Here is a 22353-nt window from a genome sequence, read left to right on the forward strand (position 1 = left end):
ATCTTTTCTTACACTGCGTAATCTTTTTCACTGTTTAAGTCTTCTTAAAAGTTCCACTACAATTCAGATTTCTGAGAACTGATTGCATTTTTAGTCTTTTGCAAAAGCATGTTATTTTGATGCTAATTTTCAAAAGATACAATCTTATTCAGCAAAGATTGGGTAAAGCTGCACAGAAAAGTATACTACTGTTCACAACTCCTGTGCTGGAAATACTATCAAGGAAAAACTAGCAGTACCCACAGCTCTCATTCAGAAAACAATTTAAAACCCCATATCCTTCTGGCTGTTTGTTTATTTGCATACTCATTAACATTTTTTGGGGTAACACTCCATAATGATAAAACAAAATCAGTATACCCTGTACTGACTGCTAGACAAATGAATTGCAATCATTTGATTTCTCTCTTTAGCAGTACAGATAAGGCAGAAAAAGAATATTTCAGAATATTTTCTAATGAAGAGCTGTTTTGACATCTCTCATTATAAAATCTGCATATGGAATTTTAAAAAAAGTGCATTTTTAAAGAGATGGAATTTGCTGCAAAACCCTCTTGCTCAATTGAATGAAAACTTAAAATGACATCTCTTGATGCTGTTTGAAAGATCAGTTAATTTTTTTTACAGCTTATGTCCAAAACACCAGGTGATTCTACAGTGTTTACCTTTACATTTTATTGGTGGGCTGATATAGGAAAATATTGTGACATTCAGTCATAAAAAATGCTCTTTATGAAATTACCTTGGCCTACAACCTTTACTTCCTTAGAAAACTTTGAGAAGTTACAGCAATGCAACAACCCCTGCCACAATCTGGTAATGAGAAAGCAGTACTAAGAAACAGGAAGAACTGGTTGCTAAAAGGTTAGATCTTAATTAATTTCAAACATTTTACACACTTAACTTGCTTCACCTGTGAGGCACAATCCTAAAAATATGTATATTTAGTGATTGATATTTAAAGATGTCCTGAAGTTCCTGAGCTGTTTTCCACCACCCTCTGTAACTTCTGAGACGTGCAATCATTTTCATGGTTATAACCAGGACTGGATGTTAAATGCTCTTACCTGTACACTTGTAGTCTGAGGTGACTCCTTTAAGGCCAGCATCAAACACTGATATTTCTACTTTTTGCTTTCTGTGGTGGCAGCTGAGGAGCACAGAGGGCTGTGACACAACCAGGTAGAGAAATGGCTGGAGCTCTATGTCCCCCGCCCCGCGGCGCCCAGGCTGCCGTACAATCGTGATGCCCAGGGCTTGGCGAGCAGATGACCTCGTGGAAGCGTGCAGGCTCTCCAGTGACAGAAGACCTGGTTTCCTGCCAGCAGACAGGGGAGGGTTACTGTTCAAAAGATCGTCTGCTGTGACAGAAGAGATGCATGGCTGACTGGGCTTCTTGGTATCATGGCTGCTGCCTGAGACGGTTTCTGGAAGGTTCAAGGAGCTCTTGCTTATCTTCTCACTGTCTTTCTGATCTTGCACTGGTTTTGATTTAGGTGAGGCAGTGCATGAGTATGTCATCAATGAGATTCGACTTGCTGTGACAAAAATGTCAAAGGGAATGAAGTTGAGGTTCTTCACGATAGAGGACTGGCGGGAAGGACGGGCAATGCGGTGCTGGCTGGTGCCACTGTGCTGCTCGATCTGAATGATCCTGATCTTAACACTGTCGCTGCCAATTCCACTGTCCTGAGCCCCGCTGTAACGGGAACAAGTCTCAACTGTTCCTCCATCAGCCACATCCATCTTCTTCTGTTCTTGCTTGGAAACCTGCAAAGGAAAATGCTATATTAACTTCTGATATCCATATTCCAGCTATTTCCACTTCAGTCACAGCAAAAAAATCACTACATAAACATGATGTCAAAAGAGAGAATTATAAAAAAAAGAATCCGCCAAGTTAACTTTAACACAGTAATCACTCATGAAAACACAGCAGGTGTCTGTTCCAATGAAATGATGACTCACAATAGCTGAAGAGCCAAAAAAAAGTAAAAGTGAAAAAAAATAACCAAGCAGTAAGGATTTCTAGGGCGGGAAAACATTTTAAAAATTTAAACTTTTCATTAAAAAAACTTTAAAGTATTTATAAGAAATTTATAGATTAATATAAACCCATATACCTATGAAATAATGTATTGCAAATAAAAGCTTAATTAGAATTGTTTTCCAATTCTGAGCACTGATGCTCAAAAAGTCACCTTTGTCACTAAAATTCTGTACTGTAATTAGATGAAATGGAGCATAATAATAATCAACTACAAAGACTAAATGGAAATTATAATTTGAAATGTATTGAAAAATATATTGTAGAAAAATAGTTTTCTTAACGAGTCATGGAAGGCAGGTGCCTTATATAAAACACTAAGGTTAAAGGAAACATCAAAACTATCTGAAGACTATCTTGGTGAGGGGAATGAGCTCTTAGCTTACCAAGGCTAGATAGGGTATTGGCTGTGACATTCATAGGGTTTCATGTGAGAAATCATTGCATATAGAAATATTTCAAAAAGAAACATACACCACTGACAAACAAAAAGAGTACAAGACTGAAATAAAAAGTTGCAAGGCTGTGTCCAGAGACCTTATTGTCCGAACTCAAGAGACAGAGATATCCCGAGACAAAGAAGTACTTCAGTAAAAAACACTTTCAATACTGCTCATGAAACAAGTAGAAATTCTATGAAAACCTTGAGGACAAGGTGGGGAGCATATACTAAAATATGTGGCAAAAAAACAATCTGCAAAAATTCAATAATTATTGATATATGACTAATTACTCAGATTCATATGAAGGTTAAAGTCGTACATTCACCCCGTATAACTTCCACAGCACAACTAACACTTCCATCTGTGCTACTGCGGTAGAGTTTCTGCTCTGCTCTGTACAGGAGCTAACACAAGAAACGCCCAACTCGGCTGGATTCCTAACCCATCTAGCCCACTACACTGTTCTCGACAGCACCAGGAGGAAACTCTGTTAAGAAATACCAGAAATTCTGTCCACATCCTGCAATCTGCTCCTCTACAGCTCCTGCATGTAGGATGCCAGGGGTACATGTTTTTGTGGTCGTTTTAGTAACCATTTCTGGGCTTCTTGTCCATGAATTCATCCACTTCCTTTCTGAACACACTGATACTGTTTGCTCTTCACAACCTTCGGGGGCAACAAGTTCCAATTTTCTTTTTTTAATTGTTTTAAACTATCTCCTCTGAGTGACATTGTTTTCCCCCAACCTTTTGTAGCATATGAATTGTTCAAGTCCACATTCAGCTTCATTAATGCTGTTATGACTTTGTAAAGTATGACCACAGCCCCCCTCAGCCTTCTCCTCTTCAGACATTGAAATCCCAGCCTTTTTAGTCCCTCCTCACAAAGTTGCTCCAGCACCTTCAATCTTTTTAGCCTCCCTTTTCTACTTCTATAACTTCACTATGGCCTTCTTGAGTACTCTATGAAGCACCCAAGAAGTGGAACCACTACAGTTCTCTACAGAAGTGAAATGCTTCTTCTGTCTTGTTCTCCATCTCCATCCAGATGTCCAGTATTTCATTAGATTTTTATGGCTGATGCTGCACATTGACTCAATGACTTAATTTCTTCATTGCAGGACCCATTTCAGTAATTTCTTCTTATCTTGTCCACCCAAATGAATCTTCAAAAAGTGAAATACGAACTAGGGCAAACAGTACCATAGCTTCCTCTTCAAAAGAGAATAATGAATTAAAAATAAATAATTAAAAATGAATAATTTATCAGCAACTTAACAATAGGAATAAAGGACAGTAAATTTCTCAATTTCCTCAAATTTATATGGTCTTTATGCAGCAATGTATTAGATTCTACATGTATTGCAGAAAATGGGTTATGAGGGAGGTAAAGAAAAGCAGGCTTTTAAAATCTTCCTTTATATTGTGCTTTATGGAACAAAGGGAGCAATCCCCTCTCCTTTTCTTTAAAGGAATGAACATACTAGAAAAAGTATTATGGAGGAAATCCTAAACCAGAACCATTAACTAGCTGAGATTTTCTTTGAAAAGGTTTTTGCCAGCTCTGGTTACAATCTTTTCAGATTCACTCATGTACATATTTTTCGAATAACCAATAAAATTCTTTGTGGCTGTTTTCTATGGCAGACTCATATCACTGACTTGTAAATGTGATATCACTTTTAATGCTGCCTCTGTAAAAATAACTAGAGACCATTTTAATGAATCACTACATTGTGAGCCAAGAAATCCTCATTCTTCCTGATATCCTAGCAAAGTTATGCTATTTACACCTCAGCCTCTCTGCCTGGCAAACTATAAAGTGCTTCACCCATATCCTGCACTGATGGCACTTCCAAAATTGGTACAGATGGTACCAATTGGTACAGATAAGGCAGAAAAAGAATATTTCAGAATATTTTCCACTAAACAGCTATTTTGACATCTCTCATTATAAACTCTGCATATGGTATTTAAAAAATACACATTTTCATTGCGCATGTGTTGAGGGCAAGCAGAAAGAAAGGATGGAGCTGTGAAAAAATCTTGCCACATCATTTCATGGAAATGCTGCCTGTGATTAAGTTGAGGGCATATGTTGCTAAACCCAGAAATTTTTAATTGCTACACAGACATCAGTTAAGTCTGATGAAAAACGTTTTCAGAAAGCATGATTCAGTGGTGAACGACACTCTTATGGTTACTACATGACATTCTCTTGTTCTCCTCTATGCAGAATAAATTTCTGCAGCTACCTGACATTTAGGTTATGCATGACTTGGCCAGAGGAAATGAAAATACAGTGTCATCCACCAAGTGACAACCTTCCAGGGAGAAAAGCATCACATGTATATGATAAAGTGGAGGAAGAAATCACAGTACTTCTGGTTTCTGAATGGATCCTTTCTTCTCACACCTAAACAGATTTGAGTTGAAGCCGAGTTCTTTTCCTCTGCCTCTTTTTATCATTAAGTATTTATTAAATGTTCTGGTCTATACAAAGCACTTCTAGGAAGGTAAGAAAGTAAGACTGCTGCAAGGGTGCTAATTGGTCCCAACTGCCGAGTTTCCTGTTATGAGGACATTCAACTACAGAAACTTAACTAAGAGCCCAAATCAATTCATGCAGGTCACTGAACAGCACTCAGAAGGCAATTTCTGCTCAGTATTAAGCAGTATGGAATATGAACCAGTGCCCAAAAGGTGAAAGACACCATATCCTATTACGGTTTTCCATGCCACCCGGTTTCACAATGAAACTTTGACTTATGTAGGGTCTTACCACATATATTATAAAGGTTGAAACACTTGGACAATGATTTGCAAGACAGCTGTACATAACACAACTGCGTACAAAATAAAAGTGCAGAAGTACTACTGGAACTTCTTGCATCAATTTCAGCTCAGTAGAGCATCAAGCCTTCCAACAATGTTTCAGAGTTAACCTGAAGATATGCCTAGTAATAAACTTGGGAAGCATTTAGGTATCCCTCTAATGGGATAAGAAGATGAGAAGGAACAATCTCAGTATAACAACTCTAAAAGATTCTTTGCTTTGTTATGGAATAAATGGGCCAGTACTTTAAAGATGTCAAGAACAGCAATATCATCTTGCTGTTAGCAAATGTAATGGTAACATTTATCATTGGGCTGTATAATATCAATTCTCTTACTCTTTACATAACCCATTTAAAATGAACAATAAAAGTTTTCTTTAATTAGCTACTGGTGTGCATTAACATGATCATGATTAAACCATAAAAACCAACCGTACATTACTCTGGTCCCCTATCCCATGTGGTTCAAATTATTTTAGTTGAAAATGTACTTTGAGTCCCTTTTAAAAGTTCAACCTTCTGCTTTCAGAGAATTAAATGCATATTACTATAGTGGAGAAGATAATGTTTCAGACCTCCAGGCATATATTAAACACACTGGCAGCACATTAGACAAAATGCTTTACTTATTAGATACTTCCTATTCTAAACAGTGTCATCAAAGGCTAAAAACAAAATCCATATAAAAGCTGCACAATGCTTCCACACAGAACCTGTGCCAAAATCCCTGTACTTTCCAGCTAATGAGGAAAGGATGTGTACTCTTAACATATGAATGTAAGATTTTCCAAGCATTCACTTTAGGAAACAGGACTATTGATTCCACATGGCTTATGTTAAATGAAACTGTATTGGTAAAATAACCTTTAAGATATTTGGCATGATAACTATAATTAAACAGTATTCAAAGGAATAAAACAAAAGGGAATTTGGTTCCACAATAGCTAATTAAAATAAAATGAAAAAACACAGCATGTCATCTATCAAGATAAATTGTTATTGTTTAAGAACTATTTAAATACTGTTAAAATATACTTTTAGATAAAATCTGAAAGGACTGGAAAAATATTTGTGGTTTAAAAATGGATAGTTTGGTGAAGAAAAAAGTACAGGACGCTGAAATTTTAAGCTGAGATAATAACTTTAAAGCCTTGAGCATAACCAGATGGTACTTCAATCAGAGGTATTCTACAGTTTCTCTGTCAGAATAAGTTGCAATATGGAAAGGTTTTCAATAGCTAGAAAAAACACATCAAGATGATAATTTACTTCTTAGATCACTTCAGTGCATTTTCTTGTCCTTTCACAGTTACATATCCTATCAATACTACACACCATAGAAAAGGTGTTGAAAGCTACACTGGTAGCTGGGGAACTGTGGTTAATTCTTCCTTTTCATGTGTTGAGATAGGTAACTTTACTAGCTTAACCTCTTGAGTCCACTAGGGCATATGGCACATATATCTACCATGAGAAAGGGCATGGAAATGGCATGGCCTGTAGAACACACAGAGATAAGTACATCATAAAATCAAGGATCAATAAATAGATTTTCTTTTCAACATTGGAAAGTAGTCTCATCTAAGGTCACTGCAATTTTAACCAGGTAAGTCTTGTTTATTTTCCATTTCTGATCACAATATTGAGATGGCAGTGATGTCTTCAAAGTTTTTTAGTCCATAAAAAGCAGGAATAAAATAAAAAGGTAAAATAAATAAAACAAAACAAAATAAAAGCAGGAATAAAATAAAAAGGTAAACACAAAACCTAATACTGTAGACCAACAACTAACACATTTACCAAATCAAAGAGAAGCATTTTACAACAATTGGTAGAATTGCTACATTATATTTCCTAATCTCTCAAGAATTTTCAACAAAAACAATGTAAGCATGTGCAAATTTCACTATAAACATTTTAATGTTCTTTTTCTGGTACTTCACAGAATAATCCTTTAATTAATAGAATAACTGTAGGCAATATAATCTTTGGAAGTGCAGCCGCTCTAGAGGAAAAGCATCTACATCTGCATATTTTTTCCAGCTTCTCATATTAATTATGGTCATATAATGACACTATTGAAGTAAAATTTCCAGTCATTTCTTAACTCTGATCAAAACCCTTCAGCCAATCATGAGCTCATGCTTCACATTACATAAATTATGGAAAGACTCACAAGTGTGAAACCACAAAATCAAAGTGCCAATCACATCTGCTCCATCACTGTTGTATGTGACCAAGTTTTATTCCTTTTTCTAAAAAGTATTAATATTTACATGGAAATAAAAATCTTGCCTAGTTGACAAAGTAAGTTACAGAAAAGGAATATGTTCCATTTTGGTTTTCCATTATGCTTGGACTGGAATTACAAAGGTAACACTGGATAATTTCTTCCTTGGTACTAAGTACTTCATCTACTGCATTGAGAAGTTTCCAACAGTTTGGAAATTTAGTTAATGTATCATTGTTATCTAATAGACCTTTGTTTGCCACATTGTTCTACTGAACGCTTCAACTAAAACAATTATATTATGTTTTGCATATGAGTTACATGACTGAATTTAATTCTGACCATTATCAAAATTATTTTACAAATTGACATATTAATTTCACATTGAAATATAATGAAAGACAAACATACAAACATACCTGTCTATTAAATTTTGTCCTCCAGTGTAATAAAGTTCCAAATTAAGACTTCAGTCCTCTTATTAAATCTAGACAGATTGCTTCTACTTGTATCAATCCAGCTGCAGAAACAGTCCTTTATAAAATGAACCTAAAGCTATCCTCCAAAAGGGAACTATTAAATCAAGGCAAAATGAGGCAACAAAAATAGCAGAGATGCCTGAAGTAGTTTATTTCATAAAAGTCCAACGGGTTTTTTCCCTCTAAGGAGTTTTCTTTTCAAACAGAATCTGTTGCAAAACAAATTATGCCAATTTGAAGTGTAATTGTGTATATGAGCTTCTGGACCTACAGAATTACTTCAGATGGGAACTGCAATTTTCACAATACTGCAGGAATTACATGCAAGTTGTGATGGCAAGGAGCAATACAAACTCAGCTTCTTTGTGCAATGTTTTCCCAGCTCATCAAAAGTAAAGTAAGAGGCTACATTCTGTTAAACACTGATGCAAATATTCATAAATCAAAGCTGTGTTAAATGTTCCAATTGTAACAGGGATATCCAAGTGCTAAATCCTTCCTAATGCCAACAAAATTATTTTTTTTCATCTTAATACAAACAATATGTTTATTTTGCTACCCTGTGAAGGCCAGTAAGAAACTTGTGTTCAATTTTTTTTTTTTTTCTTTCCAAATAAAGGCTTTCAATTTAAAAAGACCAGCCTGGAATTTGGCAGAGCATTTTTTCTTCACAGCCTTTTTTCATTACTATTTTTACTAAAAGCATTAGCTTTTTGGTGTTATTTTTCATATTTAAATTAAAAAATTTAAGCTCATATCTTTGCTTTTTACAAAAATATTGGCTTAAAACACACATTTATTTTAGACATGGTGAAGGTTTGCTGAGTTTTGCACACTTTCTTCTGTTTTTGTTTTTGTTTGTTTATTTTTGTTTGATTTTGTTTTTGTTTTGTGTGGGGTTTTTTGCAGGGGAGTGAAGGTTGGGAGGGGGCACTGTTTTGGGTTTTTTCTCTATTTAAAGCCAAGAAACAGCATTTTTCCATGAGAGCCTTCTTGCATGTTGCATTTGGATATTTTCTAAAGCAATAGCTGAAACTTCACCCTGGTTTTGCAGACGTACAGAACAACCATGGGATCAGGCCCAGCCAAGCAGAGGTTTAGGAAAGGCAGAGCCTGCCTGACCAAGCTGATCTTCTATGACCAGGTGACCTGCCTAGAGATGACTGTTGATGTTGTCTAACTGGAATTGTGCAAGAAGACATTGAAGCGTTGGAGTGCATCCAGAGAAGGACAACTGAGCTGGTGAAGGGTCTAGAGAGTAAGTCCTACAGGGAGTGACTGAAGGAGGTGGGTTTCTTTAGTCTTCCACAAATGTCTAAAGGGATTGCAGCAAGGTCAGGGTCGGCCTCTTCTCCCAAGCTATCACTGAAAGTGTAAGAAAACAGTCCCAAGCTGGAGGTTCAGTTTGGACATCAGGAAGAATTTCTCCACTGAAACTGTGCTAAAGCATTGGAATGGACTGCCTAGGGAATCGGTGGAATCACCATCCCTGAAGGTGTTCAGGAAAGAACTGGATGTGGCACTCAGCACTATGGTTTAGTTGCCATGGTGGTGCTTGGTCAGAGGTTGGACTCAATGACCTTGACTTTAGAGATCTTTTCCTACCTTATTGATTCTACAATTCTTTGACATTCTCTAACATTTCAGTATCAAGATTTTGGTGTCAGACTAATTTTACCAGTCTCAGTTATTGGCCACATTTCCATGCAGTTTAAATAATTAAATTATATTAATATGGAAATATTAGAAATATCATTCACTATTATGACTTCCAAACATGAGAAATTTAAAAAAGTTATTTACTCCCATTGGAGTAAACTTGGATATTTTCCCATTGACTAATATTTAGCATTCTGTAAAATAAATGAAAATATGCAGAAGGAAGATGCCAAATATCTGGCAATAACAAACTGGAATTCAACAAAGCCTCAAAAGAAAAATTTAGGTATAATTTTCTAAGAGACAATAAAGGAGTGTATGAACAATAAAAAGTCATTATTGTAATGTGGTAAAGTAACTTGGTACTTGACTTTCATAATACAGACTCTATCTTCAACCTCTTAAATGAGTAACAGTAGAGTTAAATGAACTATTTCCAGAATCAAATGGTACAATCTTTTTCTTCATATATATGAGATACTTTACCCATTTTGAGCATTTTAAAGGCAATTAAATAACTAAAATAACTAAATCCACAGCAGATTAAAAGATTTCATGTACAGATGCTGCCTAACTAAACAAACTTCATTCTACATTACTTCCAGTAATATAAGTCAGACTGAGTCAGACTACATGCTACGAACAGAAAAATCCACAGTGCAGGAGTCTCCAGTGAGAAATATTCAACTGCTGGCACACTACTGCTCAGTGAAACATGTGTTGGGATCTAGAGTGCCTCAGGTTTTAAAGCTGCTAGATGTCTGGAAAATTATCTATCTGTACCTTACTGCTTTTTTTCTTTTTCCTAGGTTGCTACATCTCACCTATATCAACTTGTACCTAAACTGATCTTTGACTAAACCATGTTTCAATTTGTTGAGAATATTTTAAAGACTACCTGGGGAAGTAAAGCACATGAAATGGCATGTGAACTAAAACCTACAAAATTAGTAATTCCAGAATATGTTTTTTTGGTAACAAGACCATGACAAAATATCCCCATTTTTAACAAGTAGTTTGTCTCACCCTTGGTGTACAAGTCCATGCCAGACTGAATGTGTGTCTCCTCGTTTGTGCCTTATATGACAGTAAAACAGCCAGTTCAGGGTCTTGAAGCATCCAAAAAAAATAATCCCAGGAAGAAAAAACAACAACACACCAACCAAAAAACCTTTTGATTTTTTTGGCCTGTTCTGTTTCCTTCATTGGTTCATTGTACAATACAAAGCAGTGAAGTAAAAGGACAGACCACAGCAGCTCATCTTGGATTAACTTAAACATCAAAATTGCATCCTAAACCATGCCCACTGAATTTGTTTAAAACAATGAAATAAAAGAAAATGGCATTGGAGCAGGAATGAAAGGTCCAAAAGAGGAGCTCTGCAAGCTGCCTTCAGGGTGGGTGACACACAGAGCTGCATCTCCAGCCTTCTCCAGCCCCATCAGTCTCAGTGCTGAGAGGCTGCTCCAAAGCACCCAGCACTCGAGTCATGATGAGAGTGGACTTTAAATCTCACTGGAAAATCAGGGGAGAACTATTGTGAGACACATCCTGCAGCAGTCTGACATTTTTAAAGCTTTTATCTGTAGTTCTATGATGCCATCGGCGCCATTCAAATTGTGGGTTGGTAACAACATTGAATTCCACCAGCAGGCCCAGATACAAACAGTTTACAAAGTTTACTTCTTAAAGAAAAACACTTCTCACCTTTACACGCTTCTGTATGATATTGCTATGAAGTACTATAATAAAGATGCAAAAACACTGTGCATGTTACTGAATATTGTTTACATATACTGTTTTTCCATAGATATGTTTTTCCAAGTTCAGGCCATGAAGTTCCTTTTCATTCACTAACAACTGCTGCTTTTTTGGTTTTGTTTTTTGATTTTTTTTTCTCTTTGTTGTTGAGTGTTATCAAAATACTTTCCTAAGCATTATTCTAAGTATGTATTTTAACTGGTCATAAATTAATTTGCTATGGTGGGCTTGCTCACAGACATACCTAGGAAATGACCCAATGAACCACTCAACCAAGACCAGTCTACTCAGAAATTACACTGTACAACAAGAATTTCATAGAAATACAATGGGTAAAACTTCCAGGTGTTCAATGTGTAATGAACCCTTACCTAGTGTGGAGAAGGCACTACTGCCTTTATAATGAACTTTATCAAGAGAACGTAGAAGAGTTTTGTGCCCATCTCCCACTGAAAAAATAATAGTTTGACAGCTAATTTATTTTTGATCCTGAATCTCTTTGGAAGGCAAAGAATCAGCCAAAAAGGATCATCTGTAGAGACCAGATAGCCTATCCTAGCAGAAAAGCAAAAAGGACACACAAACTACTGCAAGAAAATAGGTGAACTAATGCAAACACACAAATCTAATTATCCCTGTAGCTCTGAAGAAAAAAATGCCCAGCTTTCTAAATGAATGTCTTAAATTACTGGTTTTCAAACAAATATCAGTTTTATGAAACTTGTACACAGGACCCCAACTCAGTAAAGCTTAACAGATTTTCAGTTTTAGGGATTCTCTAATTCAAACAGCTTCCAAACAATCTGAAATAGTTGTCACTGCTAATTTCTGAGAATTCTTTACTTTACTAAGTTATTATTCCTCCACTGTTTTGATGGAGAAAGTTAAAAGTAGTGGAAACCTTTACTTAGGATGAGTCAAGAATGAAACTTCCAGTCTTGATTCATACAATGAGTCACAGGTAATCTGGGGGGAAGGTACAGTCTCAGTGAAATGAAGAGCTGGAAACACTGCCTAGGAGCACGTACTGAGGAAAAAAGTGCTAATATGCAAGATTATTAAGCAAACTCATTAAGCACAGCAAAACCACCAAAGCTGCATACTATGTGTAAACAACTGAGAACTTTAAAATGTCTTCTCTCTAAAAAGGTAATGGCAGCCAATGAGCTGCAGAGGTAAGTTCAGAGAAATTAGAAATAGCTGCAAATCTGAATTTGATTCAGTACATGTTATTAGCATGATATGCATGACTCATACCAATCTTTAATCACAATGATAATCTGTGATTTCGCCATTTGATATAGCAATCAGTAACTCAATCAGATGGAAGATAGCTGTAAAAATGGAAGGATTGTCCAGCTCTTTAATCTCCTCCATACTCCTGAGAAATACTCCTCAATGTAAGTCAGTGTGATAACTACCTCTTCTATCTAAATGGGAATACCATCAGTACCAGATTAATATTACTTATCAAGGCCACAGACCCTATGCATGTACTTTGTAGCCCTGCCACCAAAGCACAATAAAAATTCGTTCACTGTAATTTTACTTAATCAGCTTTTGTGATAGGTGGCAGAATACATCAAACACATTAGAAAGAAATTATATAGAGCTAGGCTCTTTATTATCCTTCCACTCTAAACACTGTGTGCCCATGAAGGAACACTGCTACTTTCTCTGCCCCACTCAACCAAAATTCAGTGCAATGTTCAAATGTTCAAGAAAAGTGGAAAATTATTATTACTGACACAAGTGAACTTCCCTGCAAGCAAATCAGAACAAACAGAATTGTTGGGATTCAGAGAAACTCAGAACCCCACACAATTGCAGAAATTAATGCTGATGACCAGGGGAAGATTATTAACACTCAAAAACAATTGTCTACCTATGGAATCCTCAACTGAAGTGTAAAGTTAAAATTATACTCTTCCATTCAAAATATTTAGTTTTAGCTCAGCTATCTCAAAATCCTCATAGCATGACTATGGATGCAACTTGTGCAGCATTGCAAGGGGATGAATGAAACTGCAAAGCAATTAAAAATGTTAAAATGCACCACTTGCTTAGATTTCAAGTGCAAAACTAAATTGTGCATTTCTAAAAATTCCAGGCTAACACAGAACTCAGATCTATCATGAGGCGTTTTTGCTGTGTGAAAACTCTGTGCACCCACATACATGCTTATGTCCTTTTGAGTAATCCTTATATGTTTTGCCTTCATGTCTGCAAAATGGACCCTTCTTCATATGGCTTCCTACTTTAGTGTGAATTTACTTCATCCCTAAATATTTTTTTAATTGAAAAGATTTCTGCTTTGAAGATTCTTAGAAAAACCACATCAATTTTTCCAATATAAGAACAGCATCTAGGATTCTATTGGAATAAGAATGTTTGCTCATATGAAGTATCAAGAAGTACTGCACAGTCCTTCAAAAAGATACCTCCCAATTTGTTTTGGCAACAAAATCAAATGATGAGACAGAGCTTCCTAAGAACGGAAACAGGGTATGGCAATGACTCAAGATACTGGCAAGGACTTTATTTTGATAGCGTCCTTGAACTAACCAAAATATCTGTTATTTTCAGGAAAACATCTGACAAGTGGCTATGTGGGAACCCAAGTACTGGTAAAGCTACCAGGAAAATGATGCAAGTATTATTCAGCTATTCCAGCTAGGGGTTTTTATTGGCATTCTCAAAAAGTTACACATTTGGCACTCTCTCTGACACTACTGAGCTACAAGATTATGTTTAAAACATATGAACAGCTCAATGATAAATATCATCAGAAGACTTTATTGTCACATACATTTCAAAAAATTTAGCCATTCTACAAATTTTAATCACTCCATAAAGCAATTAAATCTAGTAAGCCTACTTACTATCTAAGTGGATTAGATTAATCTGTGGAACAATCTTTACTAAGATAATCAAGTTATGCATGGTGCAAATTTTCTCCATTAGCTCTATGCATGTGTATGTATTAAATGTGCTAATTTTTTTACATGCCTTCATGTTACTATATATTTGGAAAAAAACACACAAATCAATTTGTACATCTTCCTTTGACATGCCATGGTTTCAGGCCATTAACATTAGCAGAAATAGAAAATACAATTAAACCATCCCAAAAAGTTGCTGCTATAGAACCTAGATTTAAATGAAACTGATTCAGATATTTTATGGTTTCAAACATATTTAAAGCTGGATCTGTATTATGTCTGTTCATTGCTATATAAATTATTTAACTACACAGAATTATAAAAGGGCATGAACTTCTAACAACATTTGATGCAGCAACATCACGTTTTGGATAGAAATATTCAACTTTGGATAGAAGCACTTAGATTTAGATCTGAATCAGTTTCATCTGAATAGATAGAACATAGATTTAGATGAAACTGATTCAGATGCCACTCCATCACTAAGGTGTAATGAATAAAAAGCTTCTGATTATAGATTGGCTTCCTTTTTTTTTTTTTTTTGTTTCAAAATTATAGTTATAAAAATTTAGTTATGAAATTGATAAACTATAAAATATAGCTAATTCTGCTATGCATACAACTGCTTGTAAATGGTACAAGGATACTGTTGCAGCTCTGACTCATGCAAATTAATTTCACAGGAAAAAGGAAGCACTTAATTCTGTCAATAATTCTGTCAATGATTCATTAGATGTTATATACAGAAAAGGCTATGCTCTTTTATGTTAAACTCACTACTATTTAAAAGAAAATTTATTCATGCAGGTATTTTTGTCACTTTTCAAAGAGTATGAAAACCTCATGAATTTCTGACAGAACAGACAAATGAATTTGTGAAAAAATAGCCATATTTGTTTCCTGACAAAATCTCAGGCATGAATAATGGAATGTATCATTCTACTAGACAGTCTCAGGTGATACAACATTACCTGAATCTGAAAACAGTACAGATGGATGGAAAAATTGAAAAATTAGGATGGCAGACAATATAATCACCAGCAGTACACTCAGAAAATTAAGCCTCCTTGCTTAATAAACACGATAGTACTAAAGTGGAATTCTGTCCTAAAGAAAATCAATATGAAACTAAGGAGAGTATCTACCCCTAGGTGATCAGCTGGTCCATCACAAGTCACAGAAGTGACTGAACAGTGAATATGGCCTACTACTGAATAATAGCTTTCCCTCAGTGGCAATATCTGCTTTGGTTTGTCACCATACTTGTCCTGTTTTTTTACAAAACAATTAAAAATTAATTAATATTGAGACTTCTATTCTGCTTTCTAATTTGGACGAGAACAAAAAATATTATGTAATGTTTGAGGAAGACTGACATACAGGGTGACTATATTAGATTTATTTACTTCTAAAAATAGGGTAAAATTCATGAAAAAAATTGTTTCCTGTGAGAGAATTTCAGGGGAACAAAGTGAGCATTCTTCTCGTAAAGAAAACAAAATTTAAAACCTAAATTTCTCACTGCCCACTGACTATGCCTTCAATTAATTCCTTACTGGCTTCTGTCCTTTCCCTTTACATTTCTCATATTTCTCTTTAAGAAAAAAAAAATTAATATTTCACTTTAAAATGAAGGAAATTACAGAATCCATGTGTTTATAATTCCTGCCAAGGATCAAGTTTTCCACACTACCTAGCAGGTGATGCTCCATGCAGGGAAGAAACCACAACTAGAGCTGTCTAAAGGCAATGTTGCCACAGCATCAAACTCTTCTGTACAGCAGCATTAGACGACTGAAAGGAGAAGATTAGGGCAGATCAAAGAATGCAGAACCCTCAGTCTCACACCGTGTGACCCAACACTGCGACTTTCCCCTCCTCGTCAGCCGCCTTAGGAAATCAGCACTGTGACACACGCAGTGTCACACTGTGAGAAAGCCAGAGCATGTGCTCTCTCACACTTCTTCTCCTCAGGGCCACTTTGAGCCACTGTCGTGCCTTCAGTGATTTTGTCCTGCATATGTGCCAACCACCAACTATACTTGCTATTTATGGCAAACCTGTAGCAATTCTTACACAGTTCATGGACTTCTATTTTTTTTTTTCCTCAAAAATGAGCCAATATGATTTCTTGCATGTGTTCCAATAGAAAGAAAAGTTTGAGTTTTGGACTTTTTTAATAGCAATATTTTTATTATCTCTGTAATGAATACTTCAGATTATTTTAGTTGGTACATTAAATCATCAGAAATGATGAAGTTTTAAATTCACAAAACATTCAATTATTATTTTAATTGGATAAGAAAGCACAATTTTATTGAAGATAATTATAATAAAAATAATTCGCAAGTTAACTTCAAAATATTGCTAGGCAGGGAATGGAATACAGAGATTGTACAGAATGTTCACATCTTTTAGACAATATTACTAAGAGTAGTATGAGAGAATAAATGCAGTTCACTGAGCAGACACAAGAAGGTCTGGTTCAGATAATCAAGAACTGTAGGCTAAAAAAAATAAAAGTAGACTGAAACCCCACTTGTACTTAAAACTCATGTAAAAATAAATCTATCCCATTATGCTCTATTTTAAAACATCTGGAAAAATAGCAAAAGAGAGGAGAAAAAAATCTGTTAAGCTTAGTCTTTAACTAGTATTGATGGGAACATAGAAGAAAACCAACAGGTTTCTGTTTGCTTTTTTCCTTTCTCACTCTAACTTTTTATTTTGCTGTTATTTTTCCAGAAAATAACAACAAACCCTATGAGAGTTTCCCCATTAGATTTGTTCCAGCATGGGAATCTTTAAACTACTGATATGAAGCTTCACATATTCTAGAGAAAAAATTTGTATTTTTCCTTTTGTTAACATTACGAAATATCCTTCTGTGTTGAAGCAAGGAATATTTGGAAGAATGTTATTTATGAACTTCTTTGTAGATTATTATATTGGGTAAATTCCTCCCCAGGTATATTTTATGTGAAATCTTGATATGCAGGAACATCTTATCACCTTAATTTAAGTGGTCACAGAAAACATTAAGGAAAATGTCATAGAAACTGGTCTTGAATCATGAAGTGCTTAAACAGCTATCAGATACAACTTTCCATTTTTTTCCCCCCACATAGTCTGTGTGCTTGTGGACATCAAAAATCAGCAAGAAAATCTGGTTTCTTCCTAGCAAAAAGGAAATGCACATTGAATCTGTAATTTCATGTCTGGTTTTACTGTACTAAGAATTCTTTACCTTATCAGTTTAATATCTATCTTATTTAACATGTTTGTTGATCTTGCTTAGCTACATAAGTCCAAATGCTTACTGAAGAGACTCTTCGTTGTAAGATAAAAATTTTCCTAATTATGTATGTTAAAGAGAGACTATAAACACTTTTTTCCCCTTTATTTTTTGTATTAGCAGGATCTAAGCATGAAGGTCTCTTCAAAGAGCCATTTTCATGGCAACAATCAGTTTGAACATTCGTTTTTTTCCCCTGTAATTATAGGAGAGAAACGAAAGGTCACATCTTTACAGCAAAACAGATTTTCCTTTGTCTCCTACTTCTTAATTTTTCCTTTTCACATTCTAAGGACATTACACAGATTGACATGAAATGCAATTCTTCCTTATCAAAACTTTGTGAGCTTTTAGGTAATGGAAGTTGTTGTCTTTTACAAATCCATCCGGGATGTACAAAGCACAGTCTCAATTTGAAGCACACAGAAGTGGCCTCACTGTGCAGGAATGAAAGCATAAGACATTTCCTAACTCCAGTGACACAAATTAGAGCTACTTCGGAGATCTAACTGTGGTATGTGCTTAGAAACTGCAGCTTTCTGCAATCCCTCTCAACTGTGAAAACAATTCTCTGGATATATTCCATTGTTTCCAAATCCATGAAACCAATACAGTGAGAATAACCAAGCCTAATTTTAAACTAACTCTTGTCAAGTTGCTTGAGAATCTAAGTATTTCAAATCAAAATAATCCAAATTTTGTTACTTTCTCTTAACTTTGTTACTCCACTTCTGGTATCTGAAACTTTATATTTTGTAACCTAGTTAGAAGCATTGTAATAGCTTACTCTTTGAAATGTACAATCATTAAAACAAGGAAGCTACAGTTACTAACTAATTCATGCAAAAAGGCAGTCCACAAATCCCAGATCATGAGATTGTTGCCAACAATTTTATCAATAAACTGAACATATTAATTCCAGCTGCAATAAATTTGTGATTCTTCAATTAAGGTGGTGAAAATCCATGAGAAAGCATCTCATAGCCCAGGACATCAAAGTTATGGTAATAGATGCTGCATGACCTGCTATTCCCTGGAATGAAATTTCAAAGCTCTAAAACATGGGCAGAACTGAGCAGGTACACAAGACCTGATCAGGAATTGTGCAAGCTAAAAAAATTTTAAAAATCTGAGAAATATTTTATTAGTTCATATTTCTACACCTACTGTTTCTGGGGCATTACTAATACCATAGACTAAGTTAGCTCTCTTTTCACTCACTACAACAAATACCAAAGGCATAATGAAAAAAATTTTGAAACCCTCAGGAAGTTATTTTTACACAGTCTTAGCTTTTTTAATGTGCCAACAGATTTCAGGATATCAAGACATGCCTAAATTCAACTGATTTGTATAAAATATAAAAACCAAGAATTTTTTGGCTCTTGAACACTGATTACCTTAGATTTCAGTAATTAAAAGACAAAAGATAAACAGCTTCTTCAAAAGAAACTAGCAAATGGGAATGCCAACTTCTCAAAGTTTCAACATACTAAAAATATTTCCAATTACACAAGCTTTCCATAAGAATACTATCCAGTCAATACAACATCTGTGCAACATGTGCATCTGCCATTTCACACTTTGACTGTTTGGCTTCCTAAGTAGTATTATCTGGAACTTGTTTTACTGGTTTTTCACTGTCATTTTTTTCTAAGCAAAACAGAAACGGAAAACAAATTTTACATGTTTTCAACAAATTTTTTTTTCCTTTTTTCATACAAGTAATTAATAGCCTTAACTAAAGTGCAATTAAATTGCTCATCACTCAAAAGTTTGCTCTGCTAAAGTATCAGCAGCAAGAAAATATGCTATAAACTCTATTAGCTGTCATTCCTTCAAATTTTATGTGTGATGCAATTGCAACAGGACTTTTGTACATATATCCTGCTGACCATGTTCTTTATCTTACAGTGAAGTTACAGCAACAACTGGTTGATGAGATTGCCTTAAACAGAAAAAAAGAAATAACAATACTACTGAGTTAGAATAAAGATCTTTTTAGACTCCCGTTCTCTGAAAGTAGATATAATTGGATGTTTTGAGAAAAAAACCAACAACCATAATTAAAGAAAGCACAGAGAAATATTTCTTCAGCATACTCTTCCAGACTTCTTGAGCCAACATTTTACAGGCTTTAAAAGTTATCAGAAAAGTTTTTTTAAGCCTCATCTGCAGCAATAGAGAATGACTTACACTTTCTGCAAATATTACTGCAGCATGTCTATTGTGACAAATCAGCACACAATCAGATTTAGCCGAGCTAGGAAGGAATCAGCTGCCATAGATGAGTTTTCTATGCCTTCTCCCTTTTAGATGCTTCTCAGCTATTAATTAGTTCACTTTAATGGTGAATTGTTTATTACTCACTCAAGCATTTGCTTATTCATGCTCTTGTCTGAGCAGATAGGAGCTGTACTGCCCCCAGCCTTGCCCATTATTGGGATGAATACAAGTAACGTGCTGCTCACTTTGAAATAGCCAATATTTATAGTAGTTAGACTCCAAATATAATTTTTGTGGTAAAAGAACAAAATGCCAAAATTGAAATAACTTTTGCTTCCCCCTAGTATTAATATAATTTATTCAGGAAGCTGGTGGGTTGTTGCTGTAATTTATCAGAACACAGGGGTTTGCCCTATGGAACACGGGCAAAATCCACCAGCACTACACCTGCTGGTGGACTTTACTCAGTGATTGGCATGAGCCAGGTCTAGAAGCAGAGTATCATCTGCCAAGGAGACAAACACTCTTGCAGCTAGTACTTATGCAGCCTAGGAAGAGTACTCAAAGGTCAAATACCTAAAAGCAGGCTTTAACAAAGCAGAAAACATTAGCCAGGAGGTCATGCCTGGAATTTCTGAAAGAAAATAAAGATGTGCCCACACCAGGTTTCCCCTGTTTGGTTCAACACTTCCCCCTGGTGAATGACAGCTTGTGCCCATTGCCTGTTGGCTCTGACTGCAAATTATGCTTAATATATGTATTGGCTACGAAGAAAAATTCCAATCAGAAACTTCAAGTCCCCGATCATTCTTTGTGAGACTGTTTTGCCAGCACATGAGTCCATACTTCATCAGCTCAGTTGCTCCTGCAGTTCAACAAGATTTTTTTTTCATGTATTTTGTGGGGGAAAGTAACTTAAGCATCGAATTTGTGCAGGACCTACTGTATTCTAATGGCTAGCAACACATGAGTATAATACCAAGCACACTGAAGAACTTTGGAAGGCTTGTTGTTCATTGCTTAGGCAAAAATAAAAGAATGCCAGCCAGGGGCAAGGGAGGTCTGAGAGGGATCCAAAACAGGGACAACTTTTTAATTTCTAGTTAAACTGTGAGAAAATATTTCCATATTTTTCAAAAACTGATTGTTGAGTGCTGCATTCCTCACTACAATTAAAAACTTGTGACTAAGTATGATGGAAGAAAAAATGATGAGTTTGTCCATTCTTTCAAGAAAGAGCTTATGCTGCTTTTATTAGTATATTAGATACCTATCTGAATTTCAGACTGTATAGGATAGCTAGGGACTTTTAGCCTACAGAACCATGCATTTGGGCTAGCAGAAAATAAACAAACAAGACTACATAAGCTGAGAAACAGGGATGAGACAAAGTGAGCACTGTCTGAATGGCAGGTCTCAGAGGGTTGTGATCAGTGGCACAGGGACTAGTTGGAGGCCTTTAACTAGTGGTGTCTTCCAAAGGTTAGTACTAATCCAGTCTTGTTTAACTTTTCATCTCTGACTTGCATGAAGGGGCAGGTGCCTGCTCAGCAAGTTCACTGATGGCACAAAGCTGGGAGGAGCAGCCAATACCCCAGAGGGCTGTGCATCCCTTCAGAAGGACCTGGGCAGGCTGGAGAGATGGGCAGAGAACCATCTGAAACTCTAACAGAGGTGAATGCAGGGTCCTGCACCAGGGGAGGAATAACCCCAAGCACCAGTACAGGCTGGGGGGTGACCAGGTGGGAAGCAGCTCTGTGAAGGACCTCGGGGTCCTGGTGGACAATAAAATGGCTCTTGTGGCCAAAAGTGCCAAAGTTTCCTATGGTGTGTTAGAAAGAGCATTGCCAGCAGGTTGAGGGAGGTAATCCTGCCTCTCTACTTAGCTCTGGTGAGGCCTCATTTGTAGTGCTGTGTCCATTTCTGGGATGCTCTGTACACGAGAGATATGGAGCTCCTGGAGCGAGTCCAATGGAATGCTATGAAGATGATGAGGGGGACATCAGTTATGATGAAGGCTGAGGAGCTGGGCCTTTTTGAGAACGACTTTAGAGGAGATAACTGAGATGGGAGTTTATCAATGTCTACAGGTATCTAAAGAGAGGGTGTCAAGAGGATGGACCTGGCTCTTCCTGGTGCTGCTGAGCAATAGGACAAAAGGCAATGGGCAGAGAGTGTTGCATAGGAAATTCCACCTGAACATGAGGAAGAACTTCTTTACTGTGTGGGTGACTGAGCACTGGAACAGGCTGCCCAGAGAGGTGGTGGGGTCTCCCTCACTGGAGGTAGTCAAGCACTGTCTGAACACAATCCTGTGCCACGTGCTCTGGAGGACCCTGCTTGAGCAGGGAGGTTGGACAGGAGAATCCACTGTGGCTCCTTCCAACCTGACACATTCTGTGACTGATTCTGTGATGGAGGGGATAAGGAGAA

At 36.2% G+C, this 22353-nt stretch overlaps 1 protein-coding gene across 1 annotated transcript in view; it reads right to left on the minus strand.

Moving 5' to 3' along the window:
• VPS13B (vacuolar protein sorting 13 homolog B) overlaps nucleotides 1–22353 on the minus strand; it is a 429559-nt gene that overhangs the window by 115476 nt on the left and 291730 nt on the right. Inside the window, exon 34 of the mRNA XM_059490125.1 lies at nucleotides 1068–1770. Coding sequence (XP_059346108.1) covers nucleotides 1068–1770 — 703 coding nt within the window. The remainder of the gene's footprint in view (nucleotides 1–1067; nucleotides 1771–22353) is intronic.

The sequence above is a fragment of the Ammospiza nelsoni genome, chromosome 1 (genome assembly GCF_027579445.1).
Source record: "Ammospiza nelsoni isolate bAmmNel1 chromosome 1, bAmmNel1.pri, whole genome shotgun sequence".
Taxonomy (NCBI): Eukaryota; Metazoa; Chordata; class Aves; order Passeriformes; family Passerellidae; genus Ammospiza; species Ammospiza nelsoni.